Source organism: Buceros rhinoceros, unplaced genomic scaffold (genome assembly GCF_000710305.1).
Source record: "Buceros rhinoceros silvestris isolate BGI_N320 unplaced genomic scaffold, ASM71030v1 scaffold20948, whole genome shotgun sequence".
Classification (NCBI taxonomy): Eukaryota; Metazoa; Chordata; class Aves; order Bucerotiformes; family Bucerotidae; genus Buceros; species Buceros rhinoceros.
Window position 1 is genome coordinate 38,902 of NW_010427747.1, and position 15,628 is coordinate 54,529.

Below are 15,628 nucleotides of genomic sequence, written 5' to 3' on the forward strand. Positions count from 1 at the left end.
CCAGCCAGAATTTCTAGTTTAACTAAGCTGCTGTGTCAAGGAGCAAAGTAGAGATGTTACTTTCAAGTTCGCAAGAAATGCTACAATATTCTTCCAAAATGCAATTAAGTCTCCAGGAAGCTTACTTTATAAAAGGGTACAAGAATGCACTCAATCTCCTTACAACAGATCTATGTTAACTGCCCACTAGCAACATCAAGCTCCCTGCTTCTGGCAAATTGATCCAAGCAACATGACTTGAGAATTCCTGAAGATGTCTCCACTTGTTGAGAAGCAGATTTATAGACCTCTCATAACAGTCTCTAGATCCATCACTTTTTTTGAACCTGAAGGGTGTTGACGACCCATGAAAGATGACTAGGCCATGCAACTGGAGGGAGAAATCATCCAGGTTATATGGAAGAGGTTAGAGAGACTTGGAAGGTTAGAAGGTGGCATCAAAGCCTCCCCACCTAGTCAGATAGCACATTCTAGTTAGTTATTTCCATTGTTAGGGAAGTGAGAAGTTCTAGGAATTAAGCGATCCATTGCGCAGTTTGCAATTCTTATTCTCAGCTGTAATCTTGAGGCTTGACCATGACTTTGAAGTTTGAGAAACACAATAGCATTGGTCAGCTGGCTTCCCTTGTTTGACAGCAAGCACTGTGGGAGATGAGTAACTGGCCCAAAGCCTATTCCAGTCCTCAACAAGTAGAACCAGTTCTAACTTGCAGTCATGTTACCACAGCTTAACTAATGGTTGAGATTGTAGCAAAAACTTCACAGTGAAGATACGCTCCATAGTTATCTCTCCTCCCAAAAACGTTTCAAGCAGGAGCCACACCAAGTTGCATTACCACAGCTTTTTTGTGCAGTCGGAAACACACGCAGACACTACCTGTTCTGAGGCAGGATGATTTTTTTGAAGCTGTGATAAGTTAATAATTTAGTTTATAAATAAGAGGCAAAACACACTTTAAATAAATGCATAAAACAAGTCAAAACACATGTAACTGTCTAGGCTAACAGGCTGGCCATAAACAAAATAAATTACAGAATTTAGGATATTCCAGAAAACTAAAGCAGTAAGGTCCTTAAAGCTCAAACACAACACAAAGTGAAACTAAAAATAAGCTTTGAAGAAAAAAGCCAAACTAATTTCTAAGTGAAAACTTCAGGAGTTTTTTCACAACTGACAATCAAAACCCATAAACACTTATTACATTTTAACCCAAGCCTTTGTAATTACAAGTTTGCAATTAGCACATTTCTAACTGCTCCAACTGTTCTTGAATCTTAGTTTTCATTATTTTCAAATCTTTTTTCTAATTGTCAACTTCACTTCAATATAAATGAATGCCTCTGTCTCTAGATTGCCTTCCCAACTTCACTACCACATATTCCTGCTCCTCCACATCAGAAATTTTCTACTTTGTTTGAATACAAAGTACAAGGGAAAGACTACTAACGAATGGAGATGCTAGGAACATTAGCTCAATTGGAATGGCCTGAAAATGGTTAACAGCGAGGCTGGTCAAAGACAACCAACACAAAGCCTTGGTGAGTGGAAAAACACATTACAGAAACAAAAACAAGTCACTATTGATGGTTTTGGCCTGTTAAACACCTGAAAGTTTCTTCAGTCTATTTCAATTTAACTTTGAAAAGGAAAGGGCTACCAATAGTTTATAATATTGAAATGCACTGTCTCCCAAAGGGGAATTATTTAACAGAAGTTAGGTAGTCTAATTTCACATATTGGTATGTCTGGTTAGCAAGCAGGTAACAACGTCCACACCGTGTCTCAAGTTGTTACTACAGGTCATGACTATCTCTTTATTAGAGAGTGTTTGGTTGAAGAGTACAATTCAGGAAACAAACAAACAAGTTTGTTTTCAGATATCCAGATATCTTTTAAACTTCTCAGAATTCTGCTTTCACAAATCAAACATCTGAAATGGAAAAGAGTATCCACATAAGCAGCAGAGGACTTTAAAGAACTTTCAGTCAGGTTCACCCTTGTCTTCAAGGAACAGGTTAGTAAGAAGCAACGCTAAGCTATCCTGACTACTTTGTGAAACATACGACCACTCCATCTCATTCTAGTGATCACGTACATGCTATTTAAAGTAAGCCTTCCATATTCTATTTGAAAGAAAAAAACAACAACAAAAAATACAAAACCAACAAACCACAGTTGCTTCACTCTTAGTAGTTTAGGAATAGGAAAAATTGACAGCAACACTAGAGAGGTCTCAAACACACAATACAGAATTGGACCTTCCCCCCATACCCCCCACCCCCCAATACAAACAAAAACAAAACGCTTCTTGGGACACATAACAGCCAGAGCATAAAACTTCCAATATTATAACAAACAAAGACAGCTCTGCCTGAATAAATATTTTGCTTATGAAAGGGAATCTGCTCAAGCAGGCCATTTTCTACAATACTTGAATATTCACACAAATGTTGCATTTCTTACCGGTACCCTGCTGAGAGGGGGTTTTGAAGGAGAGGTCCCGGGTTTCACTACTGCTGTTGCAATGCTGCTTGATGCCGAAATATAGCTGACTGGGGTGATCACTTGCCCAGGAGTGGCAACTGGTGTCAGCACTGGCAAGCCGGTTGGTCCAAGAGGCAAACTGCTCGGAGGTATACAAGTGCTAACGGATGTCAGGGGTTTAGTTGGTGCAACCACAGTAGTTGGTATCCCAGGAATAACTGTAGTTTCCATTACCAGTGATGTCTCCAGAGATACTGATGGATGCATTGTTCCCACGTTACCATGTTCACTGAAGAGAGACCGCAGCTTTTCTTCCAGGGTCTTTATGTCATCAATACCAGGAGCTTTAGACTGAGCATCAGTATCAGCCTCCAGACAGTGAATATGAGGCTGATTGGGTAACGGAGCTGGTTGAGGCTGGCTATGTATCAAAGTTTGCTGTACTGCAGGCAAATTAGTGACTGGTTGTGGTAAGACACCAGGTAAGGGAACCTGGGGCAACACGGGTGTTGAACCTGGAATCTGGGGCAGGATGGATGTTGATGTAATTCCTGGTGGGACAAGTAAGGGATGTATCACTGGCTGAGTGACTGAACCACATATAGTCGTTGCTACTGAAGATGACAAAGGTGCAGAGATTGGAAGAGATAAGCCAGCTGCACTGCTGAGCTGTGGTTTATCCATAGACTGCCCACTCTCAGATAGTGAATGTGGAGCACTTACAACTGTTGCTTCTGCCAGACTGGAGACAGAACCACTGCTGCTAAGTTGAGGAAGCTGCAAAGTCACATTCTGAGCCAGAGACATGGCAACAGATGTCTGTGGTGCTGCCATACTACTTACAATCTGGGGAGCAGACTGAGATGTCACAGCTGGTGCAACAACACCACCAAGGCCAGTGACACCAGGAACCTGGGTAGATGGCAGTGCCAAAGACGATGGTGTGCTGATACTGGAGGAAATGTCTCCAGTTCCCGGTTGAGCAGGCTGGGATGTGGTAGGAAAGGAGAAAGAAGCAGGAGCACTCACACTGGAAGCAACACCAGTTGATTGCTGTCCAGATTGTGAGGCTAGAGGTGGAGAAACAGAGCTTGGCACACTTGCACTTGTTGCAACTCCAACAGCTGCACTTTCTGAAGGCAAATTAACAGGTCCAGGAACAGAAACACCTGTACTAGAGGGACCAGATATTGAAGAAGCAGCCACAGATGCAGGAGGTGCACCACTGCCCGCCATGGTAGAAAGTGCAGGTGGAAATGGTGGCATTGTTTGATTGAACACTGGAGGAGCTGTACTAGGTCCTTCTGTCATTTGAGTATGCCCCATCTCAGAGAAAGCTTGCTGCAAACTCAGTGATGATGCTGAGTGAGAGAGATTCATTCCAGAACCGTGTGGTGGAGGAGCAGCAACTGGAAGAACAGAAAAGTCTTAGTCCACCCGGAAAAGTTCATTAGAGTATCACTATCTATTGCTAGACCAAGATCCCATTTACCTCCCAGCATAAGAAAAAAAATTACCTTAAAACACAGAATCAAGGGCTGACACCCCATCAGCACTTTTCCTCCCACCCAAGAATCCTGCATAGTATCACCAAATTTTAATTACTTCTTACCAGCACAGACAGTTCTGTACTTTCAAGTACTTTAGGAGGTCTTTAGGAACAGTTTAGTTAACTAACTTGACAATTTTGATGAACGTATCTTAGCCAGAGTGGCTAAGAGTTTAAGTAACTTACCTATATCCAGAGTTTCTGTTCCTCGAGGACCAGCAGATGGGAAAAAGCCCTGCTCTTTTAACCGACTCTCGGGAACAGGGCTGACAATAAACCGTCTTCCTGCAGAATGGACAACCTGGGTAAAGGAGCTAGAAGGAACCCCTAAACAGAAAGAAATCAGATGTTTAGTGATACATAGTTATAATTAAATACATAACCTACAATACGGAATGTGCACTCCATCATATAAAATAAAAACCTGGCTGCACCCATCTGCTGAAACAGAAAAAGGTAACTGTTGAAAAAAATCACAAGACTTACCTGTTCTTTGTGGCATGGAAGATGTAGGATCTGGCTGTTTGAACTCTAATTTCTGTAAAGTAAGATAAAATTTAAAGTTCTATTCTGAAAAAGAAACCCACAAGATAGTTCTTAAAATGCTAACTTACTAAAATGTGGGCATTTAAGGTAAGCAGTACCTCGGACCCAAGGCACCATCACCAAACTAGTGGAATTCTGCCCAAATAAATGTCAGCTACACTGCTTTTAGAGCTTCCCAGCTTTGTGACAGTCAATGTAACAAATTGATCTAAACACTCTTCTGTTAACAGGCAGTCCACCTGACTTCCTTGAACATTCCACAGATAAATGGACAATTCAAAGTAGTTCTGGGTAGAAATAAGGCAGAGATTTAGGAAATGGCACCCCTTCTTATTCACAGCAATCAGTTTCAAAACCTGTGTTTCCTAATCAAGCCATTCAATCTCTTAGCTCACCGGATAGAGGGCTTTCAGTGTTTAGCAACCAGAACAGGGCTGAAGGGTTTAGTGTTCCGCCTCACAAAAACCTCACATCCAAGAAGCCTCAGCAATTAAGGTTGTCTGTTTAGTGGACTGTTAAAACATTCAGCAGCTTCCGAAGTGTTAGAACACATTAAAAAGCAGGTCTACATTATTCAGCTTTCTAAATGAATTTTAGGCTCTCACTCTGATAGGAAGCTTTCTCTGTTTGTCTTTTCATTTAATCACTAAGCTTTGGTATTTCTCATGAAAGAAAGTCTTAGTTTCTAGCTAGCTCTGCTCACAAAACCACACCACCCAAAATGGAAAATACAAACAGCTAAGGCAATCTGTCCTTTACATACCTGTGACCCTGGAAAGAAGCCATCATCTTTTGTCTGCATACTCTCCAAACCCTGATCACCTTCTGGCTCCCCACTTACGTCCTCACTTAGCATTTCATCTGCTTTCTCAATAATCTCTCGTACCTGTTCTACAAATGAGTCTCTCTCAGTTGCTAAAATAAACTCATTCTGCACCTGTAAAGAGAACAAACCAACAATAATTTCCAAGAATTATTTCAAAACAATATCTTAAATAACCGTAGTTTACTTTTGGTGTTACTCTTTGTCCTTCCTTCACTGTTCTTATGCACAAGATGGTGACACCTTAGAGAAAAACAATTGCTTCTAAAATTATCTCCAGCACAGAAGTATTTGCTCTGGTTTTCTCTTTGTTGTGGAACATTCAATTTCACTTCAAATTTTCACCTCGATCTTTACTTTGTACAGTGAAATTTAAAATTAACAGCCTTATCTTACTGCAGATCCTCCTATCTAATATAACGTACATTAAGAGCCAAATTTAAAGGAAACTAATATAAACAAATTGAAAACTCTGTATTGCAAGATGTGTTCTGTGCTTCTCTCTTTCAATGCCATATAGAACTTCCACGTTACGCAGCTTGAACATTGCTATATCGCTACCTCAAAGTCTGTCTGCAGTACGTAAATGCAAGTATTAATTATGTTCCCAATACTGGGAGAGGAAGATTCCTCAGCCTACCTGGTTTCAGTACATTGTACTGCTTTATGAGAACACATTCTGTTGCTTACATTGGAGGAAACAAGCTTAAACAAGTATATTTGGCATTTAGAACGACACTCTTAGTTTGGTCTGACCCATGAGAGTTCTGTCTCCTGAAATAATGCACAGTAAAACTCTGAGACAGAAACTTAGTCTATGAAACAGAAGTAAAGCTGTCAGCCACAGCATCTCTGCTGGGAAAGAGAGAGACTGCCTTAAAGATAAGGTTTGAGACACTGCTTTTACATGAAGTTTCTGGGGTGTTGGTTCACAAAAGACATGCAGGCATAATGTGCTTAGTATTCTGCATTGCAAAGGCTGATATAACTAGTTAAAGAAACATCCAGTGCTTTAAGTCAAGCAATGACAGATACCTATATGGGGTATGCCTAACAGTATCCTGATTAAATCAGAAAGTCCTACAATCGAAAGTTTCCTCAATATTCAGCAAGAAACCAATGAGCACAAAGTTCATTTCAGTTCTCTAAATGGAGTTGCACACTTTCAACTACGTGACTGCATTTTGGATGCGCAATTCACTTGTTTTGCTTCTACTCATCTTCAAATATTTGCCTTTTTTTGTTGTTTGGGTACCTGTGTTAGTTTTGGTTTTGTTTGGTGCTTTTTTTTAAAGCCAACCATGCTCTACTATTCCTCTGTAGGATCACTTTAGGTATGAGGTGAAGTAGGACATCTGTGTATTCTCTCCGTATTTCCTGACACTAGATTTCATGTTATCGACTTGTTTTACACTGCCAATACACGCACATAGCCAAGAACCAGTTTCTTTCTCAGAAAGCCCTTAGTGGCAAAGAGCTAATTTCTCTCATGTCACTGATTTGGTTCCTTTTGACAGGTATGAATTCAGCACACATCACCTATTACTCTGCCAACCTCTCCAAGCTAAAAGAGGAATGCTGCACAGGTATCCAAGAAGATACTGCTTTTTGTTATCCCCCCTCACTTCAGTAACAATACAACAACCTCAGTTTCATTCAGATTGCACCAGCCTAAAAAATACACACTGAAATTAAAAGGGGGGGTTCTCTATTCCATGCTACGCAGTACTCATTTGAATGTGTCTCTACAGGACAAATTCTTTTCTATGTTTGACCATTATACATTGAATGAAGAGAGCTTTTTCCTTTGAGAAAGTTAAAAACAGCATCAGTCACCACTGATTTTCACAAACCAGAAAGTAATTCCCATTCCTTACTTTAAGGGCAGAATCGTGCCATTTCAGTTGAAAACAGAAGCAAAACACTCAAAGCTTCTTAAGTGTAAGTTTTAAAGATCTAGTAATGCTGGCTCTTTAAAAAGCAAACAATTTGTTTAATCTGGTGCTTTTAGAAAGTTGTTTGCAGTTTTTCAAAAAATTAGATTGCAAAGAAACCCAAAAGCAGATCTACTTGATAAAACTGCAACTCTAAGGTAAAAACTGACACAAATTTTCATGTGAACTGAGCATGCAATATTAGCCATCGATTTGGTATACCACTCTGTGCCCAGAGTTTCTAGCTGTGCCTCTGTAACAATAAGGTGAGCACATGCCATGCTACACGAAGAGCAATTCTGAAACACAAATGAGAAAATACTGCTTATATCACTATTGCAATTAAGTCTGCATTCAATTCTTCAAATCTAAAATATGTCTTACCATAATTGAAGCTATTTCCTCAGGGTTGTCACCATCCAAATCAAATTTGAAAGTAACCATTTTCCGATTGTGTGTCTCTAGCTGGCATTCCACTACCCGATCACCTTTATTTGAAACCTGAAGCAAAGAAAACAATAGTTCAAACCAAAAGCATGAGAATCTAAGACTTGGAGGTGGGTTGCAGAACAAGACTGCAGAAGACAGACATTCCTCAAAGGAAAAACACTTTTTTGAAGCTCAAAAAAAGGCATCATCACTACCCAACTGTCACTAAAATAAAAAATACTCACATTTAGAATTCTCAGTTTTGGCCTAGCAGTCTTCTCATGGCGAGAGCGACTGCGGACAGACCTCCGTATATGACGTTTAGTAGTTCTCCCTTCATGCCTTCCACCAGAAGCTGGAACATTCTCATTGCCATCACTCAATCCTGAAGCAACATCAGAATGCGCGCTAAAACAAAGAAAAATAAACCAACAACTTTACATTTGTATCCATGCAGTCCATAACTGCAACAATGCAGTTTACCCTACTAGGTGGTGGTCTCTTCTGGACAGCAGTAGACGCATGTTAGTCACAGTGTAGGGTAGAAGAGCCCTGTCAACACTTAAGGTTGCTTGAAGAGCAATTCTAATAGAAATTACTTAGCTACATATCTCTTGCAAGCCGAGTTGTACAAACAGATCTTCTGACTATGTTTTCAAGGTATTTGGAGTTTGAATTCTGTTCAAGTGCCAGAAGGATAGAAAAACACCCCTTACACATATTTGACATGACCGACAAAAAAGAATGAGAAGTTAAATCACTAGACGCAATCCTATTTACTCCCTCTGTACCTTACTGTAGATCAAAACTTACTCCACCTCTCATAAGCCTATTTTTCTTCTAGGAAGTCTATTTCCTCACATCCTCAAGAACACAGTGAAAAAAATACCCCTGGTGAAAAAAAGATACTTAAAGATCAATGAAGGAAGAGTAATCTAACACAAGAAATTAAAATTTGGTTTGGTGCAAAGAAAACAATGCTTACCTATCCATAGAGGAAGCCAAAGGGGTAGACTGAGCAGGCTGTGTTGCTGGAAGAGTCTCTGAAGGAGTGGTCTGTGAGACTCCCTGAACACCCTATGAATAGAAACCTACATCAAGAACACCCCAAGGAACACCATTCCTTTTCAACTACCCAAGTGGTCTTCAATGCTTCCTCCCAAATGCGTTGTAAAGTTAAAAGCACTACCTTTTTAGAACTTCAGACAATTAACAACTAGACAGCTCTAATTTACAAAAGTTTCTAGAGCAAACTGCAGTGAAGCAAATCATCATCTGGAGAGGGATGGAGAGAGGAAATCAGCCATCCTTTCTACTGCTATGTGTCACTACAATTTGCCATGCAGCCAGTCTAACTGAATGTGCAAAAGGGCAAGCCAATGCAGAATGCAAAAACAACTCAAATTCTCCCCTAGTAAGAATTAATGCTGCAGGGAATAGGCCTAACAATAGATCCTCAAAGGCTATATCAGTTGCAGCTTTTCTTTGATACAGCCAAAACATTCTACAGCACCAGCAAGAAGTGAAGTGTTAACAGGTTTTTGCCTGCAGGATGCACACTCACTTCCCAACAGAACAGCCAATGGCAACAAGGTCCCCACATTGGCATGACATTCTGCATAAGAAAAAGGTCATTTCAAATATTAATTTCCAACTGAAGACAATCATGGAAGGAAGCAGATCCCCACATACATACATTGTTGCATAATTCAAACACCTGAAGTGTATTGTTATGTAACATTCAACATATTTACCTCTAAAACTGCCTGCTGCGAGGAGGCAGATGAGGCCTGTTGTGCTAAACTCACTGTAGGCTGGGGCACTTGTACCTGTCCTCCTGCCATGGGAACTAAAACATTCTGCTCCGCATACGGCTGCACAACAGGAGGAAGATAGCCTGGCTGAGCCATTGCATCTGTGGGTAAAGGGGGGGACAGGACAGCAGAAGGAATGCTAACAGAGGCCACAGCAGAGGAAGGTGCAACATTCGTGTCCGCTGGGTACTGAGGTGGCAACCGAGAAGGGAAGCCCTGTAACACAAATAAGGGAGTCAAGTTAGTGAATGTCGCAGCTAATTAGGAAACAAGAAAAAACACCAAAACATCAGTTCCAGGGTTATTTTCAAACCTTCTGTACTTGTTCAAGCAATCCCAAAATCTTTCCAGAGAGGCAGACGGCTCAAGGCCAAAGCTCAGCTTCTGAGTCACCATGTTTGCGCAAGCAAATTCCCACTCAAAGTTTCAAGTCTTAGGCAAAACAATCTTCATCTCCCAACTCTTGCAGCTGCCTATTTGGCTTAAGATTTTAAGGCCTGAGACTTGAAACAAGTTCGAAGAATTTTTGATCTGAACAACTACTGCTCAGAAGATGTTATGCAACTACTGCCGATTCTTGAGACTAGCAGAAAAAACATTTTTGTGTTCTTCCTGTCCTCTCATGACGAGCTGACTTGGGACCCAAGGAACTTTCCTACACACAGTTTCTGTTCTAAAGCACTCCTTACAACCCCAGTGCAGATATTTCTACATTTATACAGTTTTTATTCTAGAAGAACAATCATATGCTGAGCTGACATTTTTGTCACTCTTCAGATTGTGCAATCACTGCAAAAGTGACAAAGTAGCTGAAGCAGTCTGTGCCCACCAGTCTAGCATTTCATGATTAGCATCACATACTTACATCATGTTCAAGACCCATGCTGACTTATTTCTAGAAAATACCTGTTCTCTCCCATACTCAACCCTTACCAGACTTGTAATGAAATACTGACATTGTCTAAAGTGCTGCCATTGCTTTCCTTTTGAACATGCATACCCCCTTTTCTCAGTTACAATTTCTGACTTTTTTCCCCAAGTTCACAGATCTTTTCGATATATAGGTGTCCTCTTCCACGCTGTGGTTGAACAAAGCCCTGCACTATGATTCTGTCATTTTAGACAAATTCCTTTACCAAACATGAAAAGCTCAAAGCACCAGGGTGTCCAAGGACTTTTTTTTTTTCCTCTCCTCCTTAGAGAGGAGGAGGTGTCCTTTACCACACAACAGAATTCATCTTTGTGGCTTAATGGCTCTCTTGTGTGAAGTGAGTTGGACAGGGCACACAATTCAGATCTGGTACTTTAGAGGAACAGGTAAAAATGTGGAGAAGAGCTCTGCTGGCGTGCAACTATACCTGATAAAGAGCATCTCCAGCAGGAAGTGAAGCTTCAGCAGCTTGTCCAATGCTGACTGGCAATCCCACGGACTGGACAGCCGGCTGCAGGAGCTGCGGCAGAACCTGGCTGGGCAACTGAGCTATAGGCTGCATCAGTGTGGGAAGCTGGCTAGGGACAACAGATGATCCTACAGGAACAGCAGTTGCTGCAGCAGACGTTGCCAGTGTGAGCAATGGTTGATTCATGCCAGCTGCCATGGAAATAGGCAGTGACTGGAAACCTGGCTGAGCCACTGACACATGAGGAGCTGCTACAGGCAACTGAGAAACTGAGAACTGGGGGACCATGGAAGTTGCCAAGGGCTGTCCCACAGGTAGAAAATGAGAGCCAATGGGGACTGATGGGGCAACTGAAGGCTGAGGGAGAGAAGGTGCTGCAACAGGTAATTGAGGCTCGCCTTGGATGATCGACACTGGTTGGGAAACAGGAAGCTGGGGAGGTAAAGAAAATAAGAGATAGATTTTTTTTTTTTAAAAAAGCAGGGTTGCAGAAAGCAGAGTTTTTACACATTAGTCAAAGAAAGAATTATTCAAGTTACAGCACTCTGTTAAAGTGGGTGGGGAGCACAGTTGGCATAGTGGCTAGGAAGCTGGCTGGAGTTCCCAAAGGCCCTCACTTCACAACACTTCCCTTGAGGAATTCAAAAGGCTCTTGAAACAGACACCCGCAGAGGGTGAAAGAACAACATTTGAACGCCCTGAAGCACTAACTTGTGCATAAACAGAATCTAATTCCCCTCAACTCTGTCCCCAGAGCCAAGCCTGCCTTCTTACAGGAAAGAAGAGCAAATCTTTCAACAAACCTGTCAGCTTTGGATACGGGGACTAAAGCAATGGAGAACGAAAAGCCACTGTGCCAGCATTCAGAGAATGGCAGGGTATATGTCAATTAAAGCCAGCGAACAATGCAATTGGAAAGGCAGTTTAGATGAACAAGAAACAAAATAATTTAAAAACAAAAATCAAGGCTCACATGTTCAAGATAGATATATGAGCCAAAATTAAGTAATAGTAACAGAAGCTTCTTGACCAGTGAGTAAAGGAGAAGAGCTGAATAAGAAAGATCACAGAGTGGAGACGGCAGTCCTTATGGATCACTACCTAAATAAGCAAACATGCTTTACACACATAATAGTGCAGAAGATAGACTCCACATGGGAAGCAAAGAAGTTCCTGAAAACCCACTCATAATACAACATTCATCAATATGCCTCAGGATACGTTTGACAATTTAAATATTTTTGTGCATGAAAGTGCTAACCCTCCCTCAAATTACCCACAACTGCCACATGTGAAAGAAAGGGTTTCCAACACATTTTCCAACAAAACTGACAGTTGTAGTACACTAAGTATACTATTATCTGGATGAACATTTTGGAACCATTAGAAAAAGTGACGAAAGTGAAAGCAGCAACATGTTTAATTTGCCAGCTGTGAAGGAAAAAAGATCTTTGCTAGAAAAAATTTTGTTTACCTGTGTCCCAGCTGCTGCCTGAGGCATTGGCATAATCTGTGAAGTCTGAGTTTGAGAGACAGGTTGCGGGGGAGTGGCGCCAGCAGAAACTGATGGCTGCTGCATCTGATATTGTCCAGGCTGTTGGGAAGAAGCTGGTTGCTGTGCATTCTATAGTAGGAAAAAAGAGGTATAAGCTGGTTTTCCCCCTCTACAGAATATTTTAAAATATATCCTATTTAAACTCTACTTTTTACTCCCTAATAAGTGACATCAGTGGTTCTTCTCAATATACTAAGTCAATTAAACTTTAACAATTACTTATTAGCATTACTAATACAACTCCATTATCAACACCAAATCTTGTCGCAGAATTATTTCACCTGTGAAAACAAGAATGAAGATTCTATAAAGGGAGATAAGGCAGTTAAGAGAAGAGGATGTTGCAGAAGACAGTATTTCCAGTTAGAAGAAATCATGAGAATGAAGTCTGCCTGTCTAAACAGTTTAACTTGCAAATCCTGACTTGCTTCCCCTTGAATGAGACCACCACTGTAAGCTCAGGTGGAGGCTAGGGAAGACAGATATATGAAAACAAGCATTATTAACATGATTCTAAAAAATTAACTTCACTGGCTCTCTGAAATTCATCTCACAGCACATTAGACTGGTGAGAAGCAGAAGACTCCTTTCCTTTTGTCCCAATCTATAGGTGGAAGAACGGGCAGAGATAGTCAATTGCTCTTAAAAAGTCATCAAAATCCAGTATCAGAAGTACTTTAATCCCGGGTTTAGGAACTGTGGTCTTACCTGCTGCACATGTTGGGTAGGCTGGGATGGCACCGATGCACTGCTTGAGACCGGCTGGCCTTGCGCCTGTGTCTGAGGAGAAAAGAAAAAGACAGAGAATCAGCTTAAAATCCCCATGATTTCTGCAGCAAGCAGTTGAAATGATTTCTGTACGGAATGATCTGGTTGGAATAGGTTTCTAGCTGCCCTTTTGGACAAGCAGTTCTTTTTGGCCAAATTCCACTATGAAAACCAGAACAAAGCAGAACAATCTGGAAGAGTACCGAACTCCATTTTAAGTATTACAAAACAACCAATACAGAAAGTCTTTGCAACCCACGTGCCCCTCAACACGAGACAGATCAGCCTACCAGCTGCTTCTTCCACTGACGATGCTTTAAGAGTAGGATGCCTTGGAATGATAACTGGAAATAGAGGCATTAAGTTTTACCTTTACATGTGTTCTAAACACAGTTAGGTAGAGGGGATAGGAGGAGGCTAGAAGGAAATGAAACTACCTGTTAAAAAAGTATACAGAATTCTAGACCAATAACAAAGCACTTAGTACACATACATGTCATGACTTCCCTTTGAGTGGCGTGTCAAAACACAAGCTAGAAATCATTTCAAAACTACCATTCAAAGGCTACCAAGAACTGGATATTGAACAATATGGGGGTTCACGTCTTGCCAAGACGGTATTTTTGAATAAGCAACGAAAAAAATGGATGAGTGGCATACAAATGAACATGGAAGATGTAGAGGAAAATGTAATGGATTTTCATTACTATTTTTGTGGCTGTCATTTTTTTATCAGGTCTTAGGATATCTTTTTTTGTCGTCACAACTATATTTCTTTATTGCTCCTGGAATACAACTAGAAAAAGACCTCCAAATGAGTTCTCTGAGCATGCACCACTTCGACAAACTGCCTTTGTAAGAAACATACCTGGTGCATATGTACCATATCAGAAATATGTACTAAAATTCCTTAATGCTGTGATCATTCAGCTTGCAGGAGATTAGGAACAAGTTTACTAAAATTACATACTTTTTTCATTATAGACGCTTTGGGGAAAGCAGACTGCCAACGAAAAATACCCATTTTTTTCTTTGCTATTTTAGAAGCTTGAGGCCCTTATTGGATGGACCTAAACGTGTGCTATCTCTCACTGCTGTAGCATCTGTTCACATTGACCTAGTTTGTACTTCAAATTCTGATCTTTTAATGAATTAAAGAACCCAGAACTTAAATTCTGTAAAATAATCGTGATCCCTTATTGTGTTTTCCAGAAGTATTTTACATCCATCAGAATTCACTTTCTGAAGTTTAACAAAGGTAGTTTATGGAGAAACAATCCCCACATAATTTTCAAACTTCTTGTATAGCAGCTTCACTCTGCAAGTTACCCTCAGTACAGAAATTACTATCTACTAAACTAGTGATTAAAGCTGTTTCAGCTTCAGCAAAACACCTTTATTAACCCATACAGAAAGCCTTAAATACTTTGATCTTGATCTTACCACAAAACCCAAAAATATTCTCCTCCAGTTCCTTCACACAAATCTCAAAGTTGCTAACACTCCAATAACTACAATATCAGGGCCCCTAATTCCAAGAACAGAAGGAGTAGGAGGAGTCTACTTGAAGTAAATCCTCGTTTTTCACAAAAAGTTAAGAAATTTCAGACAAGTGCAGACAATGTATATACACATATACCTTAGTCACAGTGTACAAATGCATTACGGACTATTGCAAGTGCAGATGCTACAGAACATGATAAAACACGTACCTCCAAATTAAGCTTCAGGTGTCCAATTTTGCTTTTTAAAAGGACACCATATTCTAGGCTTCTAAGGAAGCAATACCTACTAGCAACAGTTGTTTGTGCCACTAATTTACTACTCTGCTTGTTTAGTTTCTTTAATGATCCTGCAAGTACATTTCGAAATCCATGTACATAATACATCGCCTTCCATTCTTCTCTTCCCACTTTCTTACCCCCAAACCTAGAAAAAGTTCTTGCATTTTGGACAATCACCAAATTAACTTTGGTGTTTAATCAAATATTATTCATACAAAAGTTCAATTTCAAATAACACATTCTCATTAAATGGCTAAGGAACAGCAACAAAAATACAAAGCAAGTTTTACTATCACTGCTAATTCAAACTAGAAAGAAGATACATTTCATTAAACCCATTGTTTAAAAGCCAATTTGGTACTTGACTATCTCTTGCCAAAAGAGCAACTAGTCCCACAAAGGACACTGACCATTCGTTACCCTTAACACAAAAGCCCTACCAATATTTCAGCCAAAGCTGAACACAGACCAAGTGGTTCCCTTATGATTTCATTTTAACCTGGTAAGCTAAAGAGATCCTAGTATACTACTGACTTGGTGG

General features: G+C 40.4%; 1 protein-coding gene across 1 annotated transcript in view; it reads right to left on the reverse strand.

Moving 5' to 3' along the window:
- WNK1 (WNK lysine deficient protein kinase 1) overlaps window positions 1-15,628 on the reverse strand; it is a 100,797-nt gene that overhangs the window by 20,031 nt on the left and 65,138 nt on the right. Inside the window, exons 12-22 of the mRNA XM_010142042.1 lie at window positions 13,244-13,315; window positions 12,455-12,604; window positions 10,939-11,412; window positions 9,521-9,796; window positions 8,752-8,843; window positions 8,012-8,174; window positions 7,722-7,838; window positions 5,344-5,517; window positions 4,521-4,572; window positions 4,221-4,361; window positions 2,465-3,894 (exon numbers count right to left, since the gene is read on the reverse strand). Of these exons, the coding sequence (XP_010140344.1) occupies window positions 2,465-3,894; window positions 4,221-4,361; window positions 4,521-4,572; window positions 5,344-5,517; window positions 7,722-7,838; window positions 8,012-8,174; window positions 8,752-8,843; window positions 9,521-9,796; window positions 10,939-11,412; window positions 12,455-12,604; window positions 13,244-13,315 (3,141 nt within the window). The remainder of the gene's footprint in view (window positions 1-2,464; window positions 3,895-4,220; window positions 4,362-4,520; window positions 4,573-5,343; window positions 5,518-7,721; window positions 7,839-8,011; window positions 8,175-8,751; window positions 8,844-9,520; window positions 9,797-10,938; window positions 11,413-12,454; window positions 12,605-13,243; window positions 13,316-15,628) is intronic.